Source organism: Scomber scombrus, chromosome 16 (assembly GCF_963691925.1).
Source record: "Scomber scombrus chromosome 16, fScoSco1.1, whole genome shotgun sequence".
NCBI lineage: Eukaryota > Metazoa > Chordata > Actinopteri > Scombriformes > Scombridae > Scomber > Scomber scombrus.
The window spans coordinates 1,966,257-1,993,250 of NC_084985.1; the positions used below are offsets into that span (position 1 = coordinate 1,966,257).

The following is a 26,994-nucleotide window of genomic DNA, read 5'->3' on the forward strand; positions in this document are numbered from 1 at the left end:
AATGAAGAGCTTCAGAAAAGTTCATTAATAATGTGATGACTATTGCTCTGCCGGGTTGGTCCTTTTCTTTTTCTTCTTCTTCTAGGAAGTACTCAAGCTGAACCCAGGTCATCAGGCTGAAGCAGTTCACCTGGGCTGGGGGTTGGGCCACCTTTTAAACCCAGCTCTCTCTCTACCAGCAGCAGAACCCTTTTTTCTTTCTTTCTTTCTTTTTTATAACTTTTCATTGGAGCTATATCATCTTTACACTAAGTGAGATATTGTATGTCTACATATTCCTTTCAGTACAGTTCTGTATTTTTATTTCCTCTGTATTTACCCGCTGCTGTAAGTGGGTGAAGAGCAGTGTGACTCATATCCTGCTGATGGTCAGTTTTAGCTTTATTTCCTCTTTAATCTCGTGGAAACATGCTCAGTGTCTGCCTCAACCAACAAAGCAGGAAATGCAGCGACAGATAGAAATACAGGCTGAGCTGTAAGCTGTTGAATACAAAAAGAATGACAGTAAAATATTTTGCTTAAGTTTGGAGAAATGTTCATTAAAAGCATTAATGTGGAAAATGAAATAGACTTGAAAAGAAAAACTTAAAGTTAAAGGTCTTTTTTTCACATTTGTACTGTCACTGCCAGAGAAAAGCTTCATATTTCTTTATTTTACTATTTTACTTTGAGTTGAAGAATCACTGAGTATACTCCTTTGTCAGACAAACTGTATAAAATGTAAAACTGTATATTGAAAATATATCTAACTTCATCTAAGGAGCATTTTTCCACAGTTTGTGTTCTTTATTATGTAGATATAACAGTAATATCACAACAATGATATGTTTTTTTTATTCCTTAAAACTGTTATTATGTGATTATGCAAAGAAATATTACATTTGACATATAAACATAAAAAATAACACTTTAATATACATCTTAAATGTGCATAAATATTTGTTGAAAGGATGACTATCAGATAAAAACCTCAAATTTTGTTGATTTAAAAAAAAAAGTCACTTTACTGTTTTTGTTCTATTGTATGTTGACGAAATATCACATAAGTCAAAAGATTTTCAAATATAACATCTTCATTTAGACATGAGAACTGTGAACCTCCATTGCTAATTTTTTATTATGATTATGTAAATAAGGAATAATGTGGATTATAAAACTGTCTCAAAAAGACTTTAAATACTTTATAATTAATGTAAAAGGAAACATTTCATTTGTTATTCTGTCACTGAACGAAATTTGTAGTTAAAGAATTGGTTGACCTTTTTAAAATGTTGAAAAGTGGCTCAAAATATACATTCAAGTTGTAGTATTGAATTATATTGCAGCATTAGAGAAAATACAGTATGACTGAGACAACAAACTACATGTTAGGCAAAATAACATGACATTTAAGATTTTCAAATTTCTCATGATAGAAATCTACATTCTGCAAATAACCACAATGTGAAAATACTACTACATACATTATATATGACTCCAAAGCCAACACAGAAGTAATATATTACTATAAATTATGACTGAAGATGATATTCACTTGTACCTGTGGAGTTTTCACTGCATCTGATCAGACGTGTCAGCAGGAACCAGAAGATCATGAAGCTAAGCATCTCCAGGAGAAGAAAGCCGAGCTGCTGCTTGTCCGACTCAAGGATGAAGCTTCAATGTGTGAGACCGTTTTCCACTCACATCCCTGCTGTTCCTCTTCCTCTTCCTCTTCACACTGACTCTGGAAAACTGAGCGTCACAGTCCTGGAAACTGTTTAAACTGATAAAGACTCAGAATTTGACCTTCTGTCATACAGCTGCTCAATTTAACACTGTTGTTCTATCTGCAACCTTTTTTTAAAATTTACATTTTGTGCATTTACTGGATAAATGTCCAGTCAGCAAAAGCAATTCGTGAAACTTTCTTTACTTGGTCCAAAGGGTTTTCTCTAGAACTGATCAAAGAGGCCATATTCTGCTAATTTCTAATTCTATATTTATATTATGGGGCTCTACTGGAATATGTTTGCATGATTTCTAGTTATAAACTCCATAATTATCTTCTACTGGTCCTTTATGCAGCCGCTCAGTTCAGCCTCTGTCTGAAACAGGCCATTTTAGCTCCTAACCTGTAACCTGCAACACATGAGGAACACAAGTGGTTAAGCAGGATGGAACGGCCCTCGCATCCCCAAACATGTCGGGCCGTTGTGCAGTTAAAGTTCTTGCATCACGTGCACGTAGAGGTTTCCATACTTTATATCTGGGTTCTTATTGAACATTGGGAGAAGACATTAAAGAACATTTCCTGTGTCCACAATGTGGCACTAGTGAACACCCACTAAGTATGTTTAATGCTCTAGTATATGATGGAGAACACACACATTTACACACCATGTAAATCGGGTGATGTTTGCGACATGAGACTGACTTCCTGTGTCCAGTTGGTGGCGCTATGACTATGACTCAATATTGAAGTAGAGACATGTTCAGGACAGGACCCTCATCATGTGTGAGAAATTTGGTAAAGATTGGACAATGTATGTTAGAGTTATAAGGACTTCCTGTTTTATGGCAAAACATCAAAATTGTCCACGCCCACCAGGTACAACGGAACAATGAAGGTGGAAGATTTTAATAACTTTTCATCTTCAGTGTCTTAAGACTTAAGATGTCACTCTGACATTTGTCACACCAAAACAGATAAAGATAGCAAAAACAATTTATGCAGCATAAACATGTGGTAAACAGGGTCAGAAGGATCCAAATCATATGAAAAGAGAATAAACAGCAGAGATATGGGCGTAAATCAAGAAGGCTCTGTCAGATAAGATCAATAGCTATGATGGTGTCGAAGCTTTGTTTCAAAGTTTAGGGATTAGTCAAGTGTCTTTTGAGGCTGCATAGAAACTTTTAGCTAGAAATACACATATAGTGTTAAAGGGCAGGTTAATGAAGTTTGGGTAAATATGTATAGCAAGCCACTACTGATATGTTGGAATGCGAATCTGTGCATCCAACATGTTGTTTACGCCTATGCATGCATTGTGTACATGATTTCTTACATGTCAAAGGCAGAAAGAGAGATAGGATTGTTGCTGACTAATGCCCATAAAGAAGTACCAAAGGATGAGAATATGAGGGCAAAATAGGCATTGAGAAGTCAAGGTTTATCTACATAATAGAGATGTGTGTGCTCAAAAAAACACACATAGGTTAACTAATATCATTCTGAGTAGGTCGGTGTTATTTCTTCCCACCCAGTGTCTCAGTATGACTCTCTTAGCAGTAGTGGGTGGTACCTTTAGCCACTGGGCTTTGTTTCGGCTTATTCTCTTATTTCCTTTTACAATATTCAGAAGACATAGTGTGGGGGTAAGATTGACATTTATACCTTAACTATCAGTAAACTTTTCCATGACTCTTTGCCAATAGGCGGTTAAATTGGGGCAGTAGAGGAACATATGAAGAAGATCCCTTTGGTCTGCTTTGCATCACCAACAGAGACTTGATTGACTTAGTCCTAGCCTACTATCCTCACCAGTGTCCAGTACAGTCTAATGAGTATTTAAAACTGAATAAGGTTAGACCTGGCATCTCTCTTTGGACTTGGCATCTCCACAACCAGTTTACACCACTCTTCATCTTCATATGTTACTCCTAAATCTCTTTCCCACGCAGCTTTTTGGCTTATTGTAGTGCCCTTACACTCACCAATGAGGTATGGCAAAGTACTTAATAATTTCAATTTGGAGCAGATAGGAGATTGGACAGGTAGTCTAGTCTACCTTCAGAGTATTCAGTGTTAAATAAAGCCATGAAACTGATCCTAAAATAAATGATTGTATATATGATCTTAATTCAATAACAACTAATGTCAGTACTGAGTGATAACAGGCCTCATTACTGAGCTAAATGTATGTGACACAGATGCTTTTTTATCTGCAGAAACATCTGTAACACATTTCGTGATATCACACTTCTCACGCACTACTCACACACAGCCCTGCGACCACAGATCACTGATGCGAGTGATGCGGCTTCCTTTTTTTTCTATTTCCATTTGTGTGCTTTCACGTTAAGTTCTTTCCTGTTCTGTGTTAGAGTGAAACTGTCCAAGAGAAAGTGTGTGTTGTGCTGGTTCTGGACTGTGCTGTGGTTTAAGATGAACTACATAGGGTATTTTTTGGGGGGCAATGACAGTACAATGAAAGCATTTTAATTAATACTGTAGAAAAAGCCACTTCAATAACTCACACTCATGCTGTTCACACCCACACTCAAAGACATTTACCTCCTTTGAACTTGTCAGACACACTCAGGCGTATGATTGGTGTCTGATAAGCAGTTCCACCAACGTCAAAATATTGTATTACTGTCAAGTATCATGCCACAGTTTATGTACATTATGCGACTTTTATAAATCACATATGTTTAAATTAACAACTTCATATGCTCTGCTCTCTAAAATGGTCCAACCTAGGTTCTGGTCTGACCTGGGTGTATGTTAGACATCAACACAACACTTTCAAGATACTCCTGATAATAAATTATATATAACCAAACACATAAAGCATATTAGCGAACAATACAATACTATTTTTAGTTTTGAAATTAAAATATATGTCTTGTTGATACATACAGTATTATCACCACCTCTAAATTTACACTTAAATACCCTCATCTAATAATAATTGTTTTGAAGCACTCTCTACTGAGAAATTAGTGCAATTATCAGGCCACTACTGGTGCTACTGCCTTCAATTTCTGTGCCTATAACAAACAAGATGACACCATTTCCTGTGGCAATTTTTGCTGATCTGAAGAAAAAGTCTTATACCAACCAAAAATCTATTTTTGTGATCCAGATGTTTAAAGGACTCCAAAGAAAATGCCATCATAATTGGTGTTTTCAAACCACCACTGCTTTATTTTTTGGAAGTTCGCCTCGTATTTATTCTTCGTAAAAGGCTAACCTTGTCTCTTTGATTTGAACGCAATGTAATACATGAGAGGCACAGACTGAGGTTTAGTTTTATTGGTCAAAAACAAACAAACAAAAGTTAAACAGTAGATTTGGATATCTTGAATGGTTTTAAAACTGGAAAATAAATGCTATGAACGTGCAAAAATCTAAACAAAATATAAATCTGTTGTAAAAACAAATAAATAGAAGTACATGGAAAACAGTTCAACTTAAACAATCAATCAAAATACATGAAATCATTTTGTTTCTTGGTGCTTTTTAAAATGTATTTTTCATTATTATATAACAAAACATTTATTAAAAAACAAATATTTTAGAATGATGAATAATAAAGGATTTTATTCTAAAAGGATTGCAGGACTCTAATACAAAAATAACTTAATACACTTAAGCCCCATTGAAACAGTTTAACCTAGTCCTCCAAAACTTATAAATAAGCTTTTTTTCTCTTCCCAATTTTTATCAACAAACAAACTTTAAGAATTTTATGGGTTTCAGTAAGAAACACTTCTGGTCATTCAGCTGGTAATAAAGGAATATGGTGACTAATTAGTTAGAGATGTATCTGTAAGAAGAAGCAACATATAATTAATATATTATGTGTTTAACCAGAGATATATCTCTGTAACATTTGGTTAAAGTGTTAAACAGCTCAAGCTTTACCGGTTCTGTTTCCTGTTGGTGCAGAGATGGTGTGATATGTGGGATCATTTTGGTTTGGTTGGTTGGTTTGTTTCTTGAGTCCTAGCGAGGAGTTGATGACACAATGAAAATACATTTTCAGGTTAAGGCCTTTGCACTGCACATCCAAATTTTACAGTGTGCTTTTGAACAAAACCTCTGAAAAATCCTTGTGTACTTTGATTGTTGCATTTTTTGACAAAATAAGGAGTCTGCTAGAAGCTCTGTGAGGCTGTGAGCTAACGTCAACATGCTAGTTGTTTGCAAAATCTTCCAATACTTACAAGGTAACACATAAATACCCTCCAACCCAAAAAAAAGAGTCAATGATATACCTTGTTTATTACCATCAGGCAAAGGGTTGGTGATCAAGGAATATGGCGACTCATTAGTTACAGATGTGCCTGTAAGAAGGAGCAACATATAATTAATATATTATGTGTTTAACCAGAGATATATCTCTGTAACATTTGGTTAAAGTGTTAAACAGCAAATATAGATGACAGCTCAAGCTTTACCGGTTCTGTTTCCTGTTGGTGCAGGATCAAATATGGTGTGATATGTGGGATCATTTTGGTTTGGTTGGTTGGTTTGTTTCTTGAGTCCTAGCGAGGAGTTGATGACACAATGAAAAGACATTTCAGGTTAAGGCCTTTGCAATCTACGTCCAAATGTTTTTGTTTTGAACAGAAACCCTTGTGCACTCAGATTGCTGCTTTTTTTATTGGGACAAAATTAGGAGTCTGCAACCAAGCTAGAAGCCCTGTGAAGCTGTGAGCTACCATCAACATGCTAATTGTTTGGTTCTGAGAAAAATATTAATGGTTTACAAAAACAGTTTGTATTAATCAAAGGAAAGGAAAGTTATGCCATATGTATAACTTCCGAAACGCAGGTTGGTATCTCATATGAGATCTGTATCTTCAAGGCTGACTTGCTGATTGTTGTTAACATGCTAAAATGAGCTAATTAGCACAAAGGACAGCTGAAACTGATGGGAATGTTGGGAGTTTTTGAAGAATGAGGTCATAAAGCAAATTATTGGACAAACATGTTTTGAATTCATGGTTCTAAACAAGAAGTCAGTGGATCAACAGAAAGATTGCAGGGGACATAAAGGTTGGAACAAAATGTATCTGGAAACTCCAATAAATCATCTAACTGATGTAATAGATGTTGAGACATTTGACTCATCAAATGTCAAATCAAAAATGATAACCTGATGGTGGCGCTAGACAGAAAGTCTCAGCATCATCAAACTCAGGTTTCATCCTCTGGTAAACATGAATGAGGGAACAGAATTCATGGCAGGGAACATTACTACCATCTGCTTTCTATCAGGTACATTTATCCAATTACTGCAAAGAAGCTCAGAAACAAAAGAAAAACTGAGACCAAAAATAAGGAACACAAACCAAATTACAGTCAGTACAGGACAGGCCTGCCTCGGCTGTTATTTTGGATGCAAATTGCATTTATTTACGTTCTAGTTCTTTGTCATATATTGGAGTGATAATAATCTTGGGTTGCAGTTATTGTTTCTTTAATTAACAGAGAGAATTTAGTCCATATGATGTTCATTTGTTACACTTATGTTGCATGGTGCTTTCATTTCTAAAAACAACTATTACAAGGTAACACATAAATACCCTCCAACCCAAAAAAAAGAGTCAATGATTTACCTTGTTTATTACCATCAGGCAAAGGGTTGGTGATCAAGGAATATGGCGACTCATTAGTTACAGATGTGCCTGTAAGAAGGAGCAACATATAATTAATATATTATGTGTTTAACCAGAGATATATCTCTGTAACATTTGGTTAAAGTGTTAAACAGCAAATATAGATGACAGCTCAAGCTTTACCGGTTCTGTTTCCTGTTGGTGCAGCATCAAAGATGGTGTGATATGTGGGATCATTTTGGTTTGGTTGGTTGGTTTGTTTCTTGAGTCCTAGCGAGGAGTTGATGACACAATGAAAAGACATTTTCAGGTTAAGGCCTTTGCACTGCACATCCACATGTTTACAATGTGCTTTTGAACAAAATCCTTGTGCACTCTGATCGTTGCATTTTTTGACAAAATAAGGAGTCTGCTAGAAGCTCTGTGAGGCTGTGAGTTAATGTCAACATGCTAGTTGTTTGCAAAATCTTCCAATACTTACAAGGTAACACATAAATACCCTCCAACCCAAAAAAAAGAGTCAATGATTTACCTTGTTTATTACCATCAGGCAAAGGGTTGGTGATCAAGGAATATGGCGACTCATTAGTTACAGATGTGCCTGTAAGAAGGAGCAAAAATATAATCAATATATATTATGTGTGTAACCAGATATATATCACTATAACATTTGGTTAAACTGTAAAATGTAAATGTAGATGACAGCTCAGACGTTACCGGTTCTGTTTCCTGTTGGTGCAGCATCAAAGATGGTGTGATATGTGGGATAATTTTGGTTTGGTTGGGTGGTTTGTTTCTTGAGTCCTGGGGAGGAGGTAATGACACAATGAAAAGACATTTCAGGTTAAGGCCTTTGCAATCTACGTCCAAATGTTTTTGTTTTGAACAGAAACCCTTGTGCACTCAGATTGCTGCTTTTTTTATTGGGACAAAATTAGGAGTCTGCAGCCAAGCTAGAAGCCCTGTGAAGCTGTGAGCTACCATCAACATGCTAATTGTTTGGTTCTGAGAAAAATATTAATGGTTTACAAAAACAGTTTGTATTAATCAAAGGAAAGGAAAGTTATGCCATATCTATAACTTCCATAACGCAGGTTAGCATCTCATACGAGATCTGTATCTTCAAGGCTGACTTGCTGATTGTTGTTAGCATGCTAAAATGAGCTAATTAGCACAAAGGACAGCTGAAACTGATGGGAATGTTGGGAGTTTTTGAAGAATGAGGTCATAAAGCAAATTATTGGACAAACATGTTTTGAATTCATGGTTCTAAACAAGAAGTCAGTGGATCAGCAGAAAGATTGCAGGGGACATAAAGGTTGGAACAAAATGTATCTGGAAACTCCAATAAATCATCTAACTGATGTAATAGATGTTGAGACATCTGACTCATCAAATGTCAAATTAAAAATGATAAAATGATATGGAACTCAAACCAAAATACAGTCAGTACAGGACAGGCCTACCTCGGCTGTTATTGAGGCAAATTGCATTTATTTACGTTCTAGTTCTTTGTTATATATTGGACTATTAATAATTTGGGGTTGCAGTTATTGTTTTTTTATTAACAGAGAGAATTTAGTCCATATGATGTTCATTTTTACACTTATGTTGCATGGTGCTTTCATTTCTAAAAACAACTATTTACAAGGTAACACATAAATACCCTCCAACCCAAAAAGAAGAGTTAATAATTTACCTTGTTTATTACCATCAGGCAAAGGGTTAGTGATCAAGGAATATGGCGACTCACAAGATAGAGATGTGCCTGTAAGGAGGAGAAAAATATATTTAATATATAATGTGTATAACCAGAGATATATCGCTATAACATTTGGTTAAACTGTAAAACTGCAAATGTAGATGACAGCTCAGACTTTACTGGTCTTGTTTATTATTGGTGGAAGATCAGGGATGGTGTGATAAGTGGGATAATTTTGGTTTGATTCACCTTTTAAAACATTTAACATTTATTAAACACATCTACCTGACCTTTCACACTACAGGTATTCATACACTATTCCAGCCTTTGAGCCAACTGTCAACATCAGTGACTGATCGGTTAATCCAATTTAAGGCCAAACAGGTGTTTTAATAACAGGTGTGATGCTGTTTGGATAATTTGTTTCTTGAAGCCTGGCGAAGACTTAATGACACAATGAAAAGATAAAGGCCTTTGCACTCCATGTCCAAATTGGAGTCTGCAGCCATGCTAGCAGCTTGGTGAGGCTGTGAGCTAACATCAACATGCTAACACGATGACAATGACTTGCTGATTTGGTGTTTTAACATGCTAAAATTGGCACCTAATCACCAAACTCATGCTTCGTCCTTTGGACAACATGAATATCTGTACCATCCAATAGTTTATGAGATATTACAGTCTGACCAAAGTGGTGGACGATCACCTGACAGACCAACACGCTGTAAAATATTCTCTCAAAACTCAAAAACAGATACAGACTGCAGGAGTCCCAACTGTTTGTTCCTGAGAAACATGAAAGGTCTATAAAACAAACTTTGCATTACAGTGTGCGCTCTATCCCAAGAAACACACAAAAAATACTTAAAGACCATGTAAAGTGAATTCAGACATTTTCTTCTAAACACATTAAATAGGTCATAAATGTATTTCTAAAAAAGGTGTAAAAAGCATTTCAACCATTTAGATTTGAATTGTGGAGCTAGGCTTCACAAACTGTGTTTCAAGATTTCTGTGGGCGCCGAGCTAGCAGCTAAGTTAGCAGCAGAAAGCTCTCAGGCCTAGCGTCCATGTGTCTGGTAGAGGGGGTGACTATGATTGACAGGTGACACTTGGTAGGGGGCAGGGTTTGGAAGCAGAGAAATAAGCAGACTTTTACACAACTTTGAAGCCTAATTTTTTTTTAAATTTTTTTTTTTTTAAAGATTTTCTCTGGCATAGACGCCTTTATTTGAAAGTAGAGAGACAGGAAATTACGGGAGAGAGAGGGGGGTGTGACATGCAGAAAGGTCCGCTGGCCGGGAATCGAGCCGTGTTCCGCTGCGTACATGGCATGCGCTCTAAACCACTCGACCACCTGCGCGCCTTTGAAGCATAATTTCATATATTTGGCGATTTTTTTAATCATTCAAATTTGGCAGGGTGGTTAACAACACACTTTTCTGTGGTATGTCAAACTCAGAACGCATATTTATTCTTACTTTACACAGAATTTAAGTTTGGTGTCAAAGGTGGGAAAATATCTGATCATTTACCTGGGAAACCCGCCATGCAGTATGTAGCTGATGCTCCGCCAGAACCATCCATACCTGCCAAGAAGAAGAGAAAAAGTAGATTTGATGAAGTGTCTTCTTGTTTTTGAAAGAAAAATTATGGAAAATCATGTTCACATAATGGATAAAACATCATCATGTTGGTGTAAATGATATAAAACAGCCTTGGGGATGTGACTAATTGTTATGGCTCCCGTCTTTATTTCATTAAAGTGAGAAATTAAATTGTGTTTGTTGTGCATTGTATTCATTATATTTTTATTCAGATGGGGAGAAGAGACTTTTAGAAAGCTTTTCAGAGGCTGTGGAAACTTTGTGATTTGAGTATAATGATAATGTACTAATACTACAAATTCCTCTCAGTAAGAGTTGAATTATTTAAAAGTCACAATAGTGAAAGTACATAGGGATGTATTTTTAAAACAATCATAATAGAAAGAGGAAGTTGTAATTTAACAAAAGAACACTTCTCTTTTCTCACGCTTTTTAAGTTTCAGTCCTCCCTCCTGAATTTCGTCATAGACCGGGAATTCTTCTTCTGTCCCAACAGAAAGTAAAACAAAATTAGTGAAAAACATAATTCAGGTGGTGTAGCATGACATCATTGTCGGGTTGAGCTGCATCATACAGAAAAGCTTCTCTGGTTTACAATAGTTTCAGTTTTCATCTTTATAGTATAATTTCTTCTGTTTATGTAAGTGTAAGATGACTGGAAAAGTCTATTAGTTAATAGTTAAAGGTATGAACATTTCCTAAAAGAGACATCATGTAAGAAATATATTTAAAATTTAAAAAGCAAATAAACTAGGTTAATGTGTTGTAATCATACTTTTTGTTAAATACCATAAACATTTATTCATCAACATTTTATATGATTGTAAATTTCCAGGTCAGACTTTATTTACCTCGTCTTTTAAACCTTCGTCTCCAGGTACAGTAGGCGATGATGAGGAGGAGGACGACGAAGGGAACAACTACCCCCAACCCCAAATACAGAGTCTCTTTAAGAGCAAATGGAAGACAAAGTTAAAACAAACAGGATTCATTTACTTGTTCATTTTCTTTTTGAGTTTCTTGACTTACTTGTTGCAGATGCTGCTGATGTTGTAGGAGTGGTTGTAACATCTTCTGTGTTGAATTGAAATAATATATATTAACGGGCAGAACATTTATTTTACTACACAACATTAAACCTCTCTAAGACTCTTATATCTGTTATATCAGTTTAGCAATTTAACATTTACATCTGTTTCATCTTATTTAGTTTCTTTATTGTATTCGTATTTGTTGCTGCTGCTGTTTGTCTTCTTGTAAGTGTTGTAGTTGAGGTTGCTGTTGTTTGTTCCTCTTTTCCTCTGTGTAAGATGGAGGAAATATAACCACAAAGCAAAATGCATTTTACCACAGAAAGTTATGAAATCATGAATTCTGAAACAGGGAACAAGCTGAAGGCCAGTTTTGTGGTGAGTTATAAACACTCCTGTCTACTGGCCTTCACTGAAAGGTGGGTCAGTGATCTGGATGAGGAACTGTCACTGAGTCACAAAATGATTCACAGTATTTAAAAAAGGACAATGCTACTTTAATATTTGTGGTGAGTCATCAGCAACAGTTCAAGCTCTATGAATAAAAACCATTTGAATGTTGAATGTTGTGAACTCGACTTCTCACATAGAAACTTCAGTTTCACTTGAACAGTGTTAAGTTTCCCGCTCTGATATCTCTGCATCTGGTTGATTAATAACTGCAGTTAAAATGTTTTCTGCTTTTTTTGTTCGTTTAGATCGATCAACTTTTAATCAGTTTTATAATTTAATATTTACATCTGTTTCATCTTACTTGGTTTCTTTGTTGAAGTCGTAGTTGTTGCTGCTGTTTGTCTTCTTGTAGGTGTACGCACAGTTGCTGTTGTCGTTGTTGTTGGTGTTGTTGTTGTCATCGTAGTTGAGGTTGGTGTTGGTGTTGTTGGTGTTGTTGTTGTCATCGTAGTTGAGGTTGGTGTTGGTGTTGTTGGTGTTGTTGGTGTCATCGTAGTTGAGGTTGGTGGTGGTATTGGTGTTGTTTGTGTTGGTGTTGGTGTTGTCTTAGTTGAGGTAGTTGTTGTTGGCTTCCTGTTTTCTTCTGTGTGAGATGGAGGAAATATAAACAACAGAACAACAAAATGCATTTTACAACAGAAAGTCATGAAATCATGAATTGTGAAACAGGGAAAAAGGTGAAAACCAGTTTTGTGGTGAGTTATAAACTCAGGACTTAAAGCACTTGAATGTAGAGGATCCTGTTTGTGTTTCATTTGAAGCAGCATTAAACTTTCCCTCTTATTTGAACTGGTTATATTTGCTCTTGTTCAGCATTGTGTGTCTTTATATTTCTGCATATAACTCTCTGTAACACCAGACTCACTGTTTCCTTCTGTTTCAGCCTTTATGCTAAGCTAAGCTAAGCTAAGCTAACTGACTGCTGGCTGCAGCTTCATGTTTAATGGACAGATATGAATGTGGTATCCATGTAAGGATGAAGGAGTACTGACATCTTTAACTTCAGTAACAGTAGTAATACCACCGTACAACATGTTCTCATAAAGAAATTATGATAAAAAAAATTATCATTATGGAGAAAAAAACCATTCAGTGTTATTATTGTTATTTTACATTTACAAGATGTTTATGTAAATATTTTACATATACAGAGCCTGTAAAAGTTGTTCATGTTTTTTGACACTGATCAACAGAAAATACTCTTATGTGTCAAAGTAAAAACAGATCAATACAAAGTAATCTAAATTATTTAGAAATGTAAAATACATATTATGTTTTATTAGTAAAATATAGATCTTGAAAGATTGAGTTCAAATAAATGTAGAGGGAAAAAAGTACAATATTCCTCTCTGAGATATAGATGAGTGGATCATCAGCATCACATGATACCTCAAAACTGTATTTAAGTAAATGTACTTAGTTACAATCCATCACTGACTGATCTTCTATTCTAACTCTCAGTAAGAAAGTAAAGAATCTTACATATTGCCAAAAAAAAGAAGTCATGTATTGCCCAAAATATCAGATTATTCTTTTAAATAACTTCTTCTCCTTCATATTTGTGTGTGTATCTTTGAGTTCTTGTCTCTCACCTCTCTCAGACGACTCACCTTTGGTCACATTTAGATACACAGCTGGTTTTCCATCACAGAGGTACAGTCCAGAGTCAGCAGGCTGCAGGTTGGGAAACATCAACGTCCTGGTTACAGTTGAAACCTGAAGCCTGATTGGTTTTTGTTTTCCACCAATCTCTCTGCTCCATGTTGGAACATGTGACCCTCCATCATCATGAGGACATGTCAGAGTGATGCTGGACCTCTCTGTAGGTTGGAGTATTTCTGTTCCTGTGAACAACAAACATTAAGAAAGTAAAAACTAAGACATGTTTTATAACATGTCATCATAAATGTATTCAGGATAAAGTCAGCAGACACATGAATGAGTTTTGTTCCAAAACAAGATTTTCTTTAAGAAACTAACTTCTGTTTCTACACTAAAGTGAAGAAGTGGTGAGGTCACTAAAAGTGCTCTGACTGTATTGATGTCTGACTTACAGCTGCACTAATATATTGGCCAACAGTGTTACAGCAAAATAAAGCTCCTGAAATAAAGCTCCTGACTGTCGGTTTAAGACAGATTTGAAAAACTGTGAATACATCCTTTCACTATGAAGCAACTCATTAAAATGTGTTTCATAGGTCAGTTATTATTTCCTAAATTAAGTTTCACATGAAAGGACTTAATTGAGTTGTTATCTGTGACTTTACAGGAAACAGATGAGCTGCCTTTTAAAAGGAACATTTTAAAAAGGATTTTTGGGTAATTTAAAGACATTTTTCTTCACTAATCATAAAAAGCTTTTTACTAAATTATTGCAAAGTAAAGCACATCAGGTCAAAAAATAAAAATAAAATGAGTAATGTAGAAAAATACACAGAAATATTTAAGCAGATACAGTTACAAGAAGTAAATGTTAGAAATGAATGATTCTGAGCAGTCAATGAGATGTGGAGTTTAAATATAAACATTTTTACAATATAGTTGTTATTGAAGTTAAAACCACGTTTACCTCTGAAATGCAGCATTTCATTAATAAGTTAATGTTTGTATTTAATCAAAGTTTAGAGAAAGAAAAGTTGAGCTCAGAGACTCTGAAACAGGAAGAGAAACCAGAAAGCAGAACAACTTTAACAGAGTCTGATGTTACCTGATGGGATCACCGTCAGTTCAGCAGCTGGTTCATTATTACAGTAATATGTTCCAGAGTCTGAGACAGCAGCACTGATGATGATCAGTGACTTTTCCCCTACTATTGAACCGTATCGTCTCTGGGGATCATTTAATCTTTCCTCTTTGTTACCATCAATTGCAAATATATCAACTTTGCTTCCATCAGTCTCTCTGCTCCACGTCACTTTACCCTCCACAGAGTGAGGACAAGACAGAGGGACCTGTTGCTTCTCCTTGACTCCTTGATAGATTATTTCTGCAAAAGAAACACAGTTTACAATAACTAATCATCCATTTTCAGAATGTCAACATTTCTAATTTTTAGGGAATTCAAAAGGTTTTCGTCATCAGAGTCAGAATCACATTTAGCTGTCGAGTGCTAACTGCTAATCATGAAACATGAAGACCTTAAAGCATCACTTCACTTATGTGACTTTTGTCAGAGGTTTTTGGGGTCTGACATATTATTGAACACAGTCACAGTGCACTGCATCAGTCTTTGTGGTTTTCTGTGTGTGGTTTTATTGTCTTGGTAACAAACTGGTCTCTGTGTGAGTCTGTGGATATTTTACCTCATACATGTGATCAAGTTTTTAAGATCATATATTATAACTCATTTTTACTATCTTATTGAGCTTTGTGTACATGACCAAGAAACTTTGAACTACAATGATAATAAAGTTGAACGAGCTTCAACAAAGCTTTAAAATCTTTATAAAACACATTTGGCTGCAGGCAATAAAACTATGACACAGAACATCAGTTAAACTCTGTATGAAGAAACTGAGCTTTACCTTCAGACTATGATATGAACGATATGTAAAACACCAGAAACAACAGACTTCATACTTTATATGTGTCTGCTGCATTCTTACAGCCTGAAAACAGCAGTGAAAATAAAGAGCTGCACCACATTCATCACTGAAAACATTATTATTAAACATTATTATGATGAGGGATAAATTCTTACCTGCTGTCACATTACAGGCCAGCAGTAAGGCCAACAGGCAGCTGTAGATGTTCATCCTCCAACACACTGAACCAGACTGATGAGACAGTCAGTGACCACAGTTTCTATCTGAGAGAGGAACAGGAACTCAGCTCAAAGCATTGCTCTATTTATTCTGAAATGTCTTTTTCTTTCTGCGGTTAATGAACGCTGATGTTTTCTGTGTCAGAACACAGTGTTCCTTGTTATTTGATCAGCAGGCAGATACCAAGTCAGGATAATTAAAGATCACCGTAAGAAACACAGTGTGATCATGTTTCAGTTCCAGTTTAAACTGATATATTTGAACATTTTACTGTGTGTGTGTGTGTGTGTGTGTGTGTGTGTGTGTGTGTGTGTGTGTGTGTGTGTGTGTGTGTGTGTGTGTGTGTGTGTGTGTGTGTGTGTGTGTGTGTGTGTGTGTGTGTGTGTGTGTATCACTTCACTACACTATTTTTTGGGTCAGTGGTTAAGGTTAGGGTAAGTCTCTAGAAGATTCATGAAAAAGTAAATACCCCAAAAGTGACAAGGGTAAGACTGTGTGTGTGTGTGTGTGTGTGTGTGTGTGTGTGTGTGTGTGTGTGTGTGTGTGTGTGTGTGTGTGTGTGTGTGTGTGTGTGAGAGATCTTTCATGTAATGCGTTTAGATATTGATGCCATTTCCTGAATAGATAATATCTTTTGTTTGTTTGCCCAATTTTATTTTTAGTATTTACCAGTCAATCTAGGTGCCAAACCTCACCCACGGTCACAAGCTTTGGTCAGAGACAGGAAGAATGACATCATTGACACAAACAGCCGAAATGAGTTTCTCCATCGCGTGTCTGGGCTTGGCCTTAGAGATAGGGTCAGCAGTTCAGACATCTGGGGGAGGATAGGAGTGGGAGTTTACATTGAAAAGAGTCATCTGAGGTGATTTGGGCACTTTGTCGGATTGTCCAGATGCAAAAATGCTGAATGTCTGAGTGAAATGTTCAGAGACGATTTGCATAGTTGTGTTTTCCTGCCAAAATAGCACAATATCCACTAGTAGAAACTAGCTAAAATTCACCTGATCTGAGTTCAGTATTTAGTCTCTTTTAGATCTGGTTTGAACTTCTTAGAACAATATCTGTCTCTTTATCTCATTGCCACCGAAAGAGTAACAAGCAGGTCACACAATCTCAAACTAAATCAACTTAAAGTAAACAACAGAAAGGTGATCTGTGGGAAATGCAGATAGAAACAGTGACTAATGTTTAGCAAAGAAACAAAAATACATTCAACAACTGTGAGGAACAAACTGAACAGTGAGAGCTGCCATCAAAGGCTTTAGGCTTTTTGTACAGGCTCAAGTCCTGCTTATCAAACGCATCTTAGTGCCGGCCTTTTTCTGTCCCAGATTGACTTTGGCGATACCATATACAGGTTTGCCTCGCCATCCACCTTATCAAAACTTGATCCCCTGTATCACTCAGCCCTGAGATACATCACTAACTCTGCTTTCAGGACCCACTACTGCTCTTTATACAGCTTGGTTGGATCGTCGTCCCTCGCTTTGCGCAGACTACAACATTGGTATATCTTGCTCTACAAAGTGATCTCAGGCAAGGTCCCTACGTACCTGAGTCTGAAATTCACACTTTTTGTAACTGCAGACTTTTAGCATCACGTCAGTCAAATTTGCCACATTTTACAGTTTTAACCAAAGCGTTTTTTTGTGCCAAAACCAAACCAATGGTGTTAATGAGATGTGAAAAGGTTAAAATGCAGCGTTTGATTGTCGTATCACATGTACGCAAAATGTAACTTTGGTGTAGGCACTGCATGCAAGTTGAAAGTGTAAAGTTGTGATATCTGCACATAGATTGTGAGACTGGGTTGACAGTATATAATCAACATGTGTCATCAGAAAGAGGAACAAGAATTCAGCCCGATTGGATAGTAGACACAAGGGTGGGGATTGCTAGAACCAGTGTCCAGGTGTTACACCCATAGATTAAAAACACAATAAAATAGAATACACTCATCTTTAAGTTTCATGAGATCAAGTACAAAAGGTGCATGTTCGACAGCAACCATGAATCCTGATTAAGAGGAAGTACAAACTGCTTCCTGCATGATAAACATTGTGGTGGTGGTGGTAGTGGTTGGGGGGTGGGGGTGGGGGGGGGGGGGGGGTGGGCGTCTATTTCCAGAACATTAATGAGGCTGAAGAATGTCATGAATACATCTGCACTACGATGTGATGTCATCACAGAGAAACAGTGATACTGATGCAGGTGGTCTGATCACTAATGCTACATGCAGACACACTGATGGTGTATTCACAGTGTTACAGACAGAATGCTTTTGTGTGCGTCACTTTCATTAGTGTGTAGGTGGTTTGTGGTTTGCTGAGAAAGCTCTGCAGATGTGCACCGAAAGTACAGATCTCATTAACCTTAACCAAAGTTAACTAACCTTTGCAGATGCTGTTGACCACTGCTTGAACTGAAAAATGGACGCAGCATGAATTACTTTTGATTTTGACTTTCAAACCTGGAAACAAGGTGGTCACAAGAATTCGAAAATCACAGAACATAAAGCAGAAATGACGCCTACATAACTTTATTAGGAGTTAATGCACAAAAATAGAAATAGGGAAGGAAATCATAGTCAGTGGTGAGTAGTACAGAGTTGGGTGGAGAGTGTGAAGTGTGACATGATACAAAGGAAAAACAACAACTAAAAATATTAGCAAAAGTGAAAGAAAATAATGCTGATGGTGACTGATGGTTTTTTGGAGAGAAGCTAAAATTTCAGGTGCATGCCGGGGGAAAAAAACAGATTCTACTTATATGGGCATCAGGAGGGGCAAGAGGACTGAGCGGGGGAGGTTGCGAGGACTGGATCTACCACAGTCTACACCGGCAACCTGGTGATGCTAACCAAGTTAGCTGTTACGACTATAACCACAAAACTCCGGAGAAAACTGTCGGTGTGAAACAAGTTCACGGCTATTTCCTGCAGTCTATCTGTCCGCGCTCCTGAATCTGTGAATCAATCAACCTGTCATATTGTTTGATGTACTGTTGTTGTGTTTTATGTGCCCTGTAAGGTGTCCTTGAGTGCTTTGAAAGGCGCCTTTAAATAAAATGCATTATTATTATTATTATTATTATTATTATTATTATTATTATTAATATGGCTACGTTGATTTAAAAAAAAAACACAGGATAAGAACCTGATATGTTTTTAATAATTACATCATTGAAAATGTCAAAACATGTCAACAGGCCTCACACTTCTGTTTCAGTGATTTCCTGTTTCACACTATTTATATGAATGATAATTATAGATACATCATGAGCTGATATAAGTGGTTCCAGTGAAACAGCTCACTCAATTGTTTTATAGAAACAAAAGCAACAGGAAAATGACATGAGTGGCCGGCCATATTTCTGTGTTTGAGAGACATACGTTTATACATTTTCTTTCATGCTAACGTTTCTTTATTGTTCTTGTGATACTGTTTATTTGTTGTTTTCATGTGAATGTTACTTTGTTTTCATGCTAATGTTATAAATATAGCAAGAATGAGTGTGTCTGTCCTGTGAAGCAGTCGAACAGAAACAATATGCTAACATTACTTTGTTTTAATGTTATTGATTTTTCACAAATATATAAGCAGAGTGATTATGCCTGTCCACTAAAGTTATCCACTAGCTGTTACTGCCATGCATTCAAGCCTGAGTGAACTTTAAGAGATAATCCTCTGACTGTTACTGCCATGCATCTCAGGTAGTGCATGTAAAAATGTTGGGTAAACAGACTTATTCATGTAAACCTGGATTTGCCATCACATTTAGTTAGGCTAGTGTACTGCCTAACACCTTGCAATGGTGTCTGCCATACAACACCATAGCCAACCACATTGTTTGTTGTAATGCACAATTGCTTAATCTCACCCTCCGCTCCAGAGACAACAATAGAGAACAACTGTGCAGTTTTTTTCTTATCTAGCATAAAGACTCTAGTCATTTTAAAGATTTGCAGAAAGTAGCTTTTCTTCAAATTACTAAAATAACCATAAGCTCTCATGACATTGCTGCTACATGTTATTTTTCTTCTTGTTATATGCATTAGTAAGCCAATATCACTAAAGTAAGTTATGTAACTATTATTATAGTGTATTCTGTTTTCATACTGAGTTGTAATATGGCAGCTGTGATATAAACATTACTACTGACTATTGGTGACTATTAAAGGTCTCAAAAGTCAACGCAGAACCAGAAGCAGCAGGAACATTAAAATGAGTTGTTGGTTGTATGCTTGTGTATGAGAGACGTTGTCAATATAAATTTAATTCTAAACTCAAATAAGTTTAGTCAATGTGAGAAAGAGATAAACTGTTTAGTTGTGCAGGTCGTCCCCCAGACGACAAGAACCCACAGCAGAAGCGTCACAAACTGTTCACAACAGCAAATCTAAAAACTCTCATGGTTCAAACAAGTTTTGCAACCTTTAGGGTTTAGATGATTTTCTGTTTCTGCTGTGTGTCGTTTCTGTATCTGTCGGGCTGCAACAAAGAGAAGGTCAACATAAAGATGATTGAACATATTTTCAGTTCACTCCTTTTGCATCTTCATCAGTCAGCGTCTCACATTTAAAAGAGAGCATTATGTTTATGTTAATGGCTACAGTGATGAGCAACATGACATGGTTGTTCATGTCTTCCAGCTTTGTTTGTCTGTTAGTTATGATGATATCTCAAAGGCCACATTGGACCTTGGGACAAGGAGCAATGTCGCCATCTTGTGGCCTTTTTGAGACTCTTCATATTTTAGGCCATGATTGTAGAAAAGTGTAGACACATTTTTCATGGTTAAAAACTGATTTATTAATATAGAACAGGCACATTTACAGCCCGACAGACATTCACTGCTCAGATTATAGAAATCAACAAAATATCTCACCATAATTATGACAACCAACCTCAAATTTATATAACCATATCACCAGGGGACGATGGTCTAATACAAGCACTGAGTAAGTGCATTAAATAAATAAATGAATAATAAAACATTCTATTCTAAAAGGATTGCAGGATTATGATAACAAAAAGGAATATACAGTAATATACTAAAGTCCCATTGAAACAGTTTTGATCTCTAAAGCCTATGAATAAGCATTTCTTCTGATTTTTTTTTTCAACAAACAAACTTTCAGAAATCATCAGAAAGTAAACTGTTGACGTAACAAAATGCAGGTATTAGTTATTTGTTCTTGGTCGCTTAGGTTTCAGTAAGAAATACTTCTGATCATTCAGCTGGTGATCAATGAATATGGCGACTCATTAGTTTGAAATGTATCTGTAAGAAGAAGAGAAATATAGTTAATATATTCTGTGTGTAACCAGAGATATATCTCTGTAACATTTGGTTAAACTGTAAAACTGTAAATGTAGATGACAGCTCAGGCTTTACCTATCATGTTTCCCCTTGGTGGAAGATCAGCAATGGTGTAATATGTGGGATCATTTTGGTTTGATTCACCTGTTAAAACATTTAAAGACAAACATTTATTATAAAGAACAAACACACCTCTTACCCTACAGGTATTCATACACTATTCCAACTTTTGACTGTCAACATCAGTGACTGATTGGTGACTGAGTTGCGGGGTCCTCTGCAATTAGGCCACCGCGGAAGTAACTTAAAACTGCATTCTATCAAAAGGCCACCAGGGGGCGATCGTTTTGGTGTCAAGAGGACTTCCGTCTCTATACAAGTCAAAACTTCTCACTTGATTTCTAACCTCAGTAAACGTTTTCAAAATGTGTTTATGGTCTCAATCGCTAGTTTAAAGCCTTCTTCAATGCAGTATGATGTTCATTTGGGACATTTTGGCCTCCCTGATTTTATATGTGACGATAAAGCAGGGTATGCATTAGGGCGTGGCTACGTCGTGATTGACAGGTTGATTGGTTCACAGGTTCAGGAGGGCGCCTCATGCTCCTCCTGATGCCCATATAAGTAGAAACCGTGTTTTAATTTTTCCCAGCATGCACCAGAAATGTTCAAGATGGCGCTGCTCAGATCCGATACTATTGGCCTCCGAGCAGCAGTTCACAAACCAATGGGTGACGTCACGGATGTTACGTCCATTTCTTATATACAGTCTATGGGTGAAACAGGTGTTTTAATAACAGGTGTGATACTTCTTGGATGGTTGAGCTGAAACTGATGGTAATGTTGGGAGTTTTTGAAGAATGAGGCCATAGCAAATTATTGAGAAAAACACGTTTTGAATTCACGGTGCTAAACAAGAAGTCAGTGGATCAGCAGAAAGATTGCAGGGGACATAAAGGCTGGAACAAAATGTATCTGGAAACTCCAATAAATCATCTAACTGATGTAATAGCTGTTGAGACATCTAACTCATCAAATGTCAAATCAAAAATGATAACCTGATGGTGGTGCTAGACAGAAAGTCAGAGGATCATCAAACTCAGGTTTCAACCTCTGGTAAACATGAATGAGGGAACAGTATTCATGGCAGGGAACATTACTACCATCTGCTTTCTATCAGGTACATCTGTCCAATTACTGCAAAGAAGCTCAGAAACAAAAGAAAAACTGAGACCAAAAATAAGAAACTCAAACCAAATTACAGTCAGTACAGGAGAGGCCTACCTCAGCTGGAGGCAGCTTTATTTATGTTCTAGTTCTATGTCATATATTGGAGTGATAATAATTTTGGGTTGCAGTTATTGTTTCTTTTATTAACAGGGAATTTAGTCCATATGATGTTCATTTTTACACTTATGTTGCATGGTGCTTTCATTTCTAAAAACAACTATTTGCAAGGTAACACATAAATACCCTCCAACCCAAAAAGAAGAGTCAATTATTTACCTTGTTTATTACCATCAGGCAAAGGGTTGGTGATCAAGGGATACGACGACTCACAAGTTAGAGATGTGCCTGTAAGAAGAAGTAAAATATAATTAATTTATTATGTGTGTAACCAGAGATATATCGCTATAACATTTGGTTAAACTGTAAAACTGTAAATGTAGACGACAGCTCAGACTTTACCAGTCTTGTTTCCCATTGGTGGAAGATCAGCGATGGTGTGATAAGTTGGATCATTTTGGTTTGATTCACCTGTTAAAACATTTACAGACAAACATTTATTATACACAACTACCTGACCTTTCACACCACAGGTATTCATACACTATTCCAACCTTTGAGTCAACTGTCAACATCAGTGACTGATCGGTTGATCTAATTTTAAGGTGAAACAGGTGTTTTAATTGGTTGGTTTGTTTCGTAAAGCCTTAATGACACAATGAAGAGACATTTTCAGGTAAAGGCCTTTGCATTCCACGTCCAAATTAGGAGTCTGCAGCCATGCTAGCAGCTTGGTGAGGCTGTGAGCTAACATCAACATGCTAACATAATGACAATGACTTGCTGATTTGGTGTTTTAACATGCTAAAATTGCCTAACAGTGTGAGAAAGGCCAATGGGTAGGAAACCAAACAGGGCAACTAGTGGTGAGGGGCAGATGTTGGCAGATGTGATGGCTGAGAGAGAGTCAAAAACACCCTTCCAGAACAAAGTAAGGGTGGGACAAGAGCAGAACATATGACCAAGATCGGCTGGTCCTAGACGACGTTTGTCACAGTTTGAATCAGTGCCAGGATAGATACTAGCTTACTTTTAAACCAGTGGACAGTCGAACAGTCTCGATCAGAATAGAAAGAGGAAGTTATAATTTAAAAAAAGAACAATTTTAATTTCTCACGGTTTTTAAGCTGCAGTCTTCCATCCTGAATCTCTTCATAGACTGCGCATTCTTCTTCTGTCACAGCAGAAACTAAAACAAAATTTGTGAATAACTTAATTATTACTGAATAATCATCCATTAATTACCTGTTTTAAACTCTGATGACTAACAGACTGACTTTGATACCATCTAGCTGTGTAAATGGCCCAAACATGATGTCACATTGCACAGAGGTGTAGCATGACATCATTGTTGGTTGGGGCTGCATCATACAGAAAAACAAACTGGTTTAAAATATTTTCAGTTTTCATCTTTAAAGCGTAATAAGAGAATTTCTTCTGTTTATTTATTACTTATATTTAAGTGTAAGGTGACTGGAAAAAAATGTTCTGAGATTATTTTCGAAAGTCAACATTTTTATAAAAGTCTATGGTTTCATTGCAGAATCTTTATTCACAAAAATGTATGAACATTTCCTAAAAGATACATCAAGTAAGCAATCTATCAAATAAACCATACTGTGGGTGAAGTATAAGTAAATGTTAGGGTAATGTGTCTTTTTGTTAAATTTCGTCATAGACCGGGTATTCTTCTTCTGTCCCAACAGAAAGGAAAACAAAATTAGTGAAAAACATAATTCAGGTGGTGTAGCATGACATCATTGTTGGGTGGAGCTGCATCATACAGAAAACAACCAGCTTCTCTGGTTTAAAATAGTTTCATATACTTTTTATTAAATACCATAAACATTTCATTTAGCAGCACATCTTTCTTGCATTCATCAACATTTTATATGATTGTTAATTTCCAGGTCAGACTTTATTTACCTCGTCTTTTAAATCTTCGTCTCCAGGTACAGTAGGCGATGATGATGATGACAAGGACGATGAAGGGACCAGCTATCCTCAACACCAAATACAGTGTCTCTTTAAGAGCAAATGGAAGACAAAATAAAAATGTAAAACAAACAAAGTGCATCCAAACATAACACTTATTTATAATCAGTAAAGGAGCCGGCTGCACCAGCTAATTATACATCCATCACTAAGTTTATTTGTAAAGTTCTTCCTAAACTCTCAGTGACTAACTAGTTTCACTCAGTTTACTCATCTCCATCCATATCCATTTTCTTTTTGGGTTTCTTGACTTGGTTGTTTTTTTTTTAAACTTTTGTGCAGAATAGAGAAAATATTTATTACAGACAAGAAAAGTAATACACATTAAACCTCTATAACACTCTTATATCTCTACATCAGTTTGTTTAATAACTTAATTTGAAGAGTTAATTATGTTATTGTTTAGTGCTTTAGTTATTTCAGATCTTTCACTTTTCACATTTTTCATCTTACTCATTTTCTTTTTGGGTTTCTTGATGTGACTCATGTGTTACTGTCATACCTGGGCCTGCAGATGGTGCTGATGTTGTAGAAGCTGTTGTAGAAGTAGAAGTTTTTTTACGTTCTGTGCAGAATAGAGAAAATTTGTATTACAACACAGAAAATCTATTTCACTCCAGCTAACTGTTCACTGAATGTCACAAAATGATTCACAGTATGTAAAAAAGGACAATGCTACTTTAATATTTATTAGATCTACTTTTAATCTTTTACAGTTTTTAATCTTTATTCTTTAATCATACCAGCTATAAACAAATCTAGTTTTTAATCATTTCACTGCACATTGTATTGAGCTTTGTGTACGTGACCAATAAAGAACTTTGAACTTGATTTATTCAAATAGAATGATAATAAACATGAACATGCTTCAACAAAGCATTAAAATCTCTATAAAATACTTTTGGTTGCAAACAAGAAAACTATCAATGATGAGCTGGAGGTTTGAGTCACATTCAAACATGAAGTTAAAGACACCTGTCTACTGGCCTTGACTGAAAGGTAGCTCAGTGATCTGGATGAGGATCTGTCACTGAGTCACAAAATGATTCACAGTATTTAAAAAAGGACGATGCTACTTTAATATTTGTGGTGAGTCATCAGCAACAGTTCAAGCTCTATAAATAAAAACCATTTGAATGTTGAACATGTTGTGAACTTGACTTCTCACATAGAAACTTCAGTTTCTCTTGAACACAGTGTTAAGTTTCCCAGACAGAAAATACTTGTATGTGTCGAAGTAAAAACAGATCAATACAAAGTGATGTAAAGTAATTATAAATATAAAATATATCATGTTAGTAAAATAAAATAAGTAAAATATAGATCAGGAAAGATTGTTCAAATAAATGTAGAGGAGTAAAAAGTACAATATTCCTCTCTGAGATATAGAGGAGTGGATCATCAGCATCACATGATGATCTTCTCTTCTAACTCTCAATATAAAAATAAAAAACGTCATGTATTGCTCATAATATCAGATCATTCCTTTAAATAACTTCTTCTCCTTCATATTTGTGTGTATATCTTTGAGTTCTTGTCTCTCACCTCTCTCAGACGACTCACCTTTGATCACGTTTAGATACACAGCTGGTTTTCCATCACAGAGATACAATCCAGAGTCAACAGGCTGCAGGCGACGTAACTTCAACTTCTTGGGTACAGTTGAATCATGAAGCCTGATTGGTTGTTGTTTTCCACCAATCTCTCTGCTCCATGTTGGAACATGTGACCCTCCATCATCATGAGGACATGTCAGAGTGATGCTGGACTTCTCTGTAGTTCGGATTTCTGTTCCTGTGAACAACAAACATTAAGAAAGTAAAAACTAAGACATGTTTTATAACATGTCATCATAAATGTATTCAGGATAAAGTCAGCAGACACATGAATGAGTTTTGTTCCAAAACAAGATTTTCTTTAAGAAACTAACTTCTGTTTCTACACTAAAGTGAAGAAGTGGTGAGGTCACTAAAAGTGCTCTGACTGTATTGATGTCTGACTTACAGCTGCACTAATATATTGGCCAACAGTGTTGAGCAGTAACACTACAGTAATATTACATTTACAGTAATGTGTAGTGTGATGGATTACTATCTGATATTCAGTAATTATATTACAGTTACTAATTACAGTAATGCTCTGTTACTTCTACACTTGTTGGGTCGGCTGCTCGCTGCCTTACTGGGATTAATAAACCAGCAGTCAGGTGTTTATATGAACAGTAAACAGGTTTTCCTCTCTGTAATCATTCCTCCTGTTCATACTGAATATTAAAAGATCTTCAAATGTGCTTTCAATGTAAAGTGATGGAGGACTAAATCCACAGTGTGTCCATTTACAGTCTTTTTAGCATCAGATTCCCTCTTAGTGTTTCCCTGTTGAGCTGTGGTGGAAGTATAGAAACAAAAAGACTTTGCTACTAAAAACACTGTAACGTTGAAACATAGAAGATGAAGATTTGACTCATTCGGACGCTGAAGCTTCATATTAGCTTC

General features: G+C 36.2%; 3 protein-coding genes, 1 long non-coding RNA gene and 1 gene segment (V, D, J or C); 2 read left to right on the forward strand and 3 right to left on the reverse strand.

Annotated features, from left to right (window-relative positions):
• The window catches only part of LOC133996245 (immunoglobulin kappa light chain-like), a 630,565-nt gene that overhangs the window by 472,666 nt on the left and 130,905 nt on the right, over nt 1–26,994 (reverse strand). The window lies entirely within an intron of this gene.
• LOC133996249 (Ig kappa chain V-III region MOPC 63-like) overlaps nt 1–26,994 on the forward strand; it is a 630,498-nt gene that overhangs the window by 470,894 nt on the left and 132,610 nt on the right.
• vps52 (VPS52 subunit of GARP complex) overlaps nt 1–26,994 on the forward strand; it is a 142,486-nt gene that overhangs the window by 43,188 nt on the left and 72,304 nt on the right. The window lies entirely within an intron of this gene.
• Nucleotides 5,276–12,558, reverse strand: LOC133996244 (uncharacterized). 2 transcript variants are annotated; one of them, XM_062435829.1, is made up of 12 exons: nt 12,430–12,558; nt 11,674–11,718; nt 11,496–11,591; nt 11,072–11,128; nt 10,573–10,626; nt 9,035–9,103; nt 8,053–8,139; nt 7,868–7,936; nt 7,519–7,605; nt 7,336–7,404; nt 6,172–6,258; nt 5,276–5,537 (listed from the first exon to the last, which is right to left on the reverse strand). In XM_062435829.1, the coding sequence occupies exons 1-12, from the start codon at nt 12,527–12,529 to the stop codon at nt 5,518–5,520; spliced, it is 840 nt and encodes a 279-aa protein (XP_062291813.1). In that variant the 5' UTR covers nt 12,530–12,558; the 3' UTR covers nt 5,276–5,517. The 2 variants fall into 2 exon arrangements, with proteins under 2 accessions (XP_062291813.1, XP_062291815.1); XM_062435831.1 differs by lacking the exons at nt 8,053–8,139; nt 9,035–9,103.
• On the reverse strand, nt 21,100–22,789 carry LOC133996312 (uncharacterized). The gene is made up of 3 exons (XR_009927209.1): nt 22,724–22,789; nt 21,293–21,361; nt 21,100–21,178 (listed from the first exon to the last, which is right to left on the reverse strand). It is a non-coding gene; the product is annotated as an uncharacterized LOC133996312 (long non-coding RNA).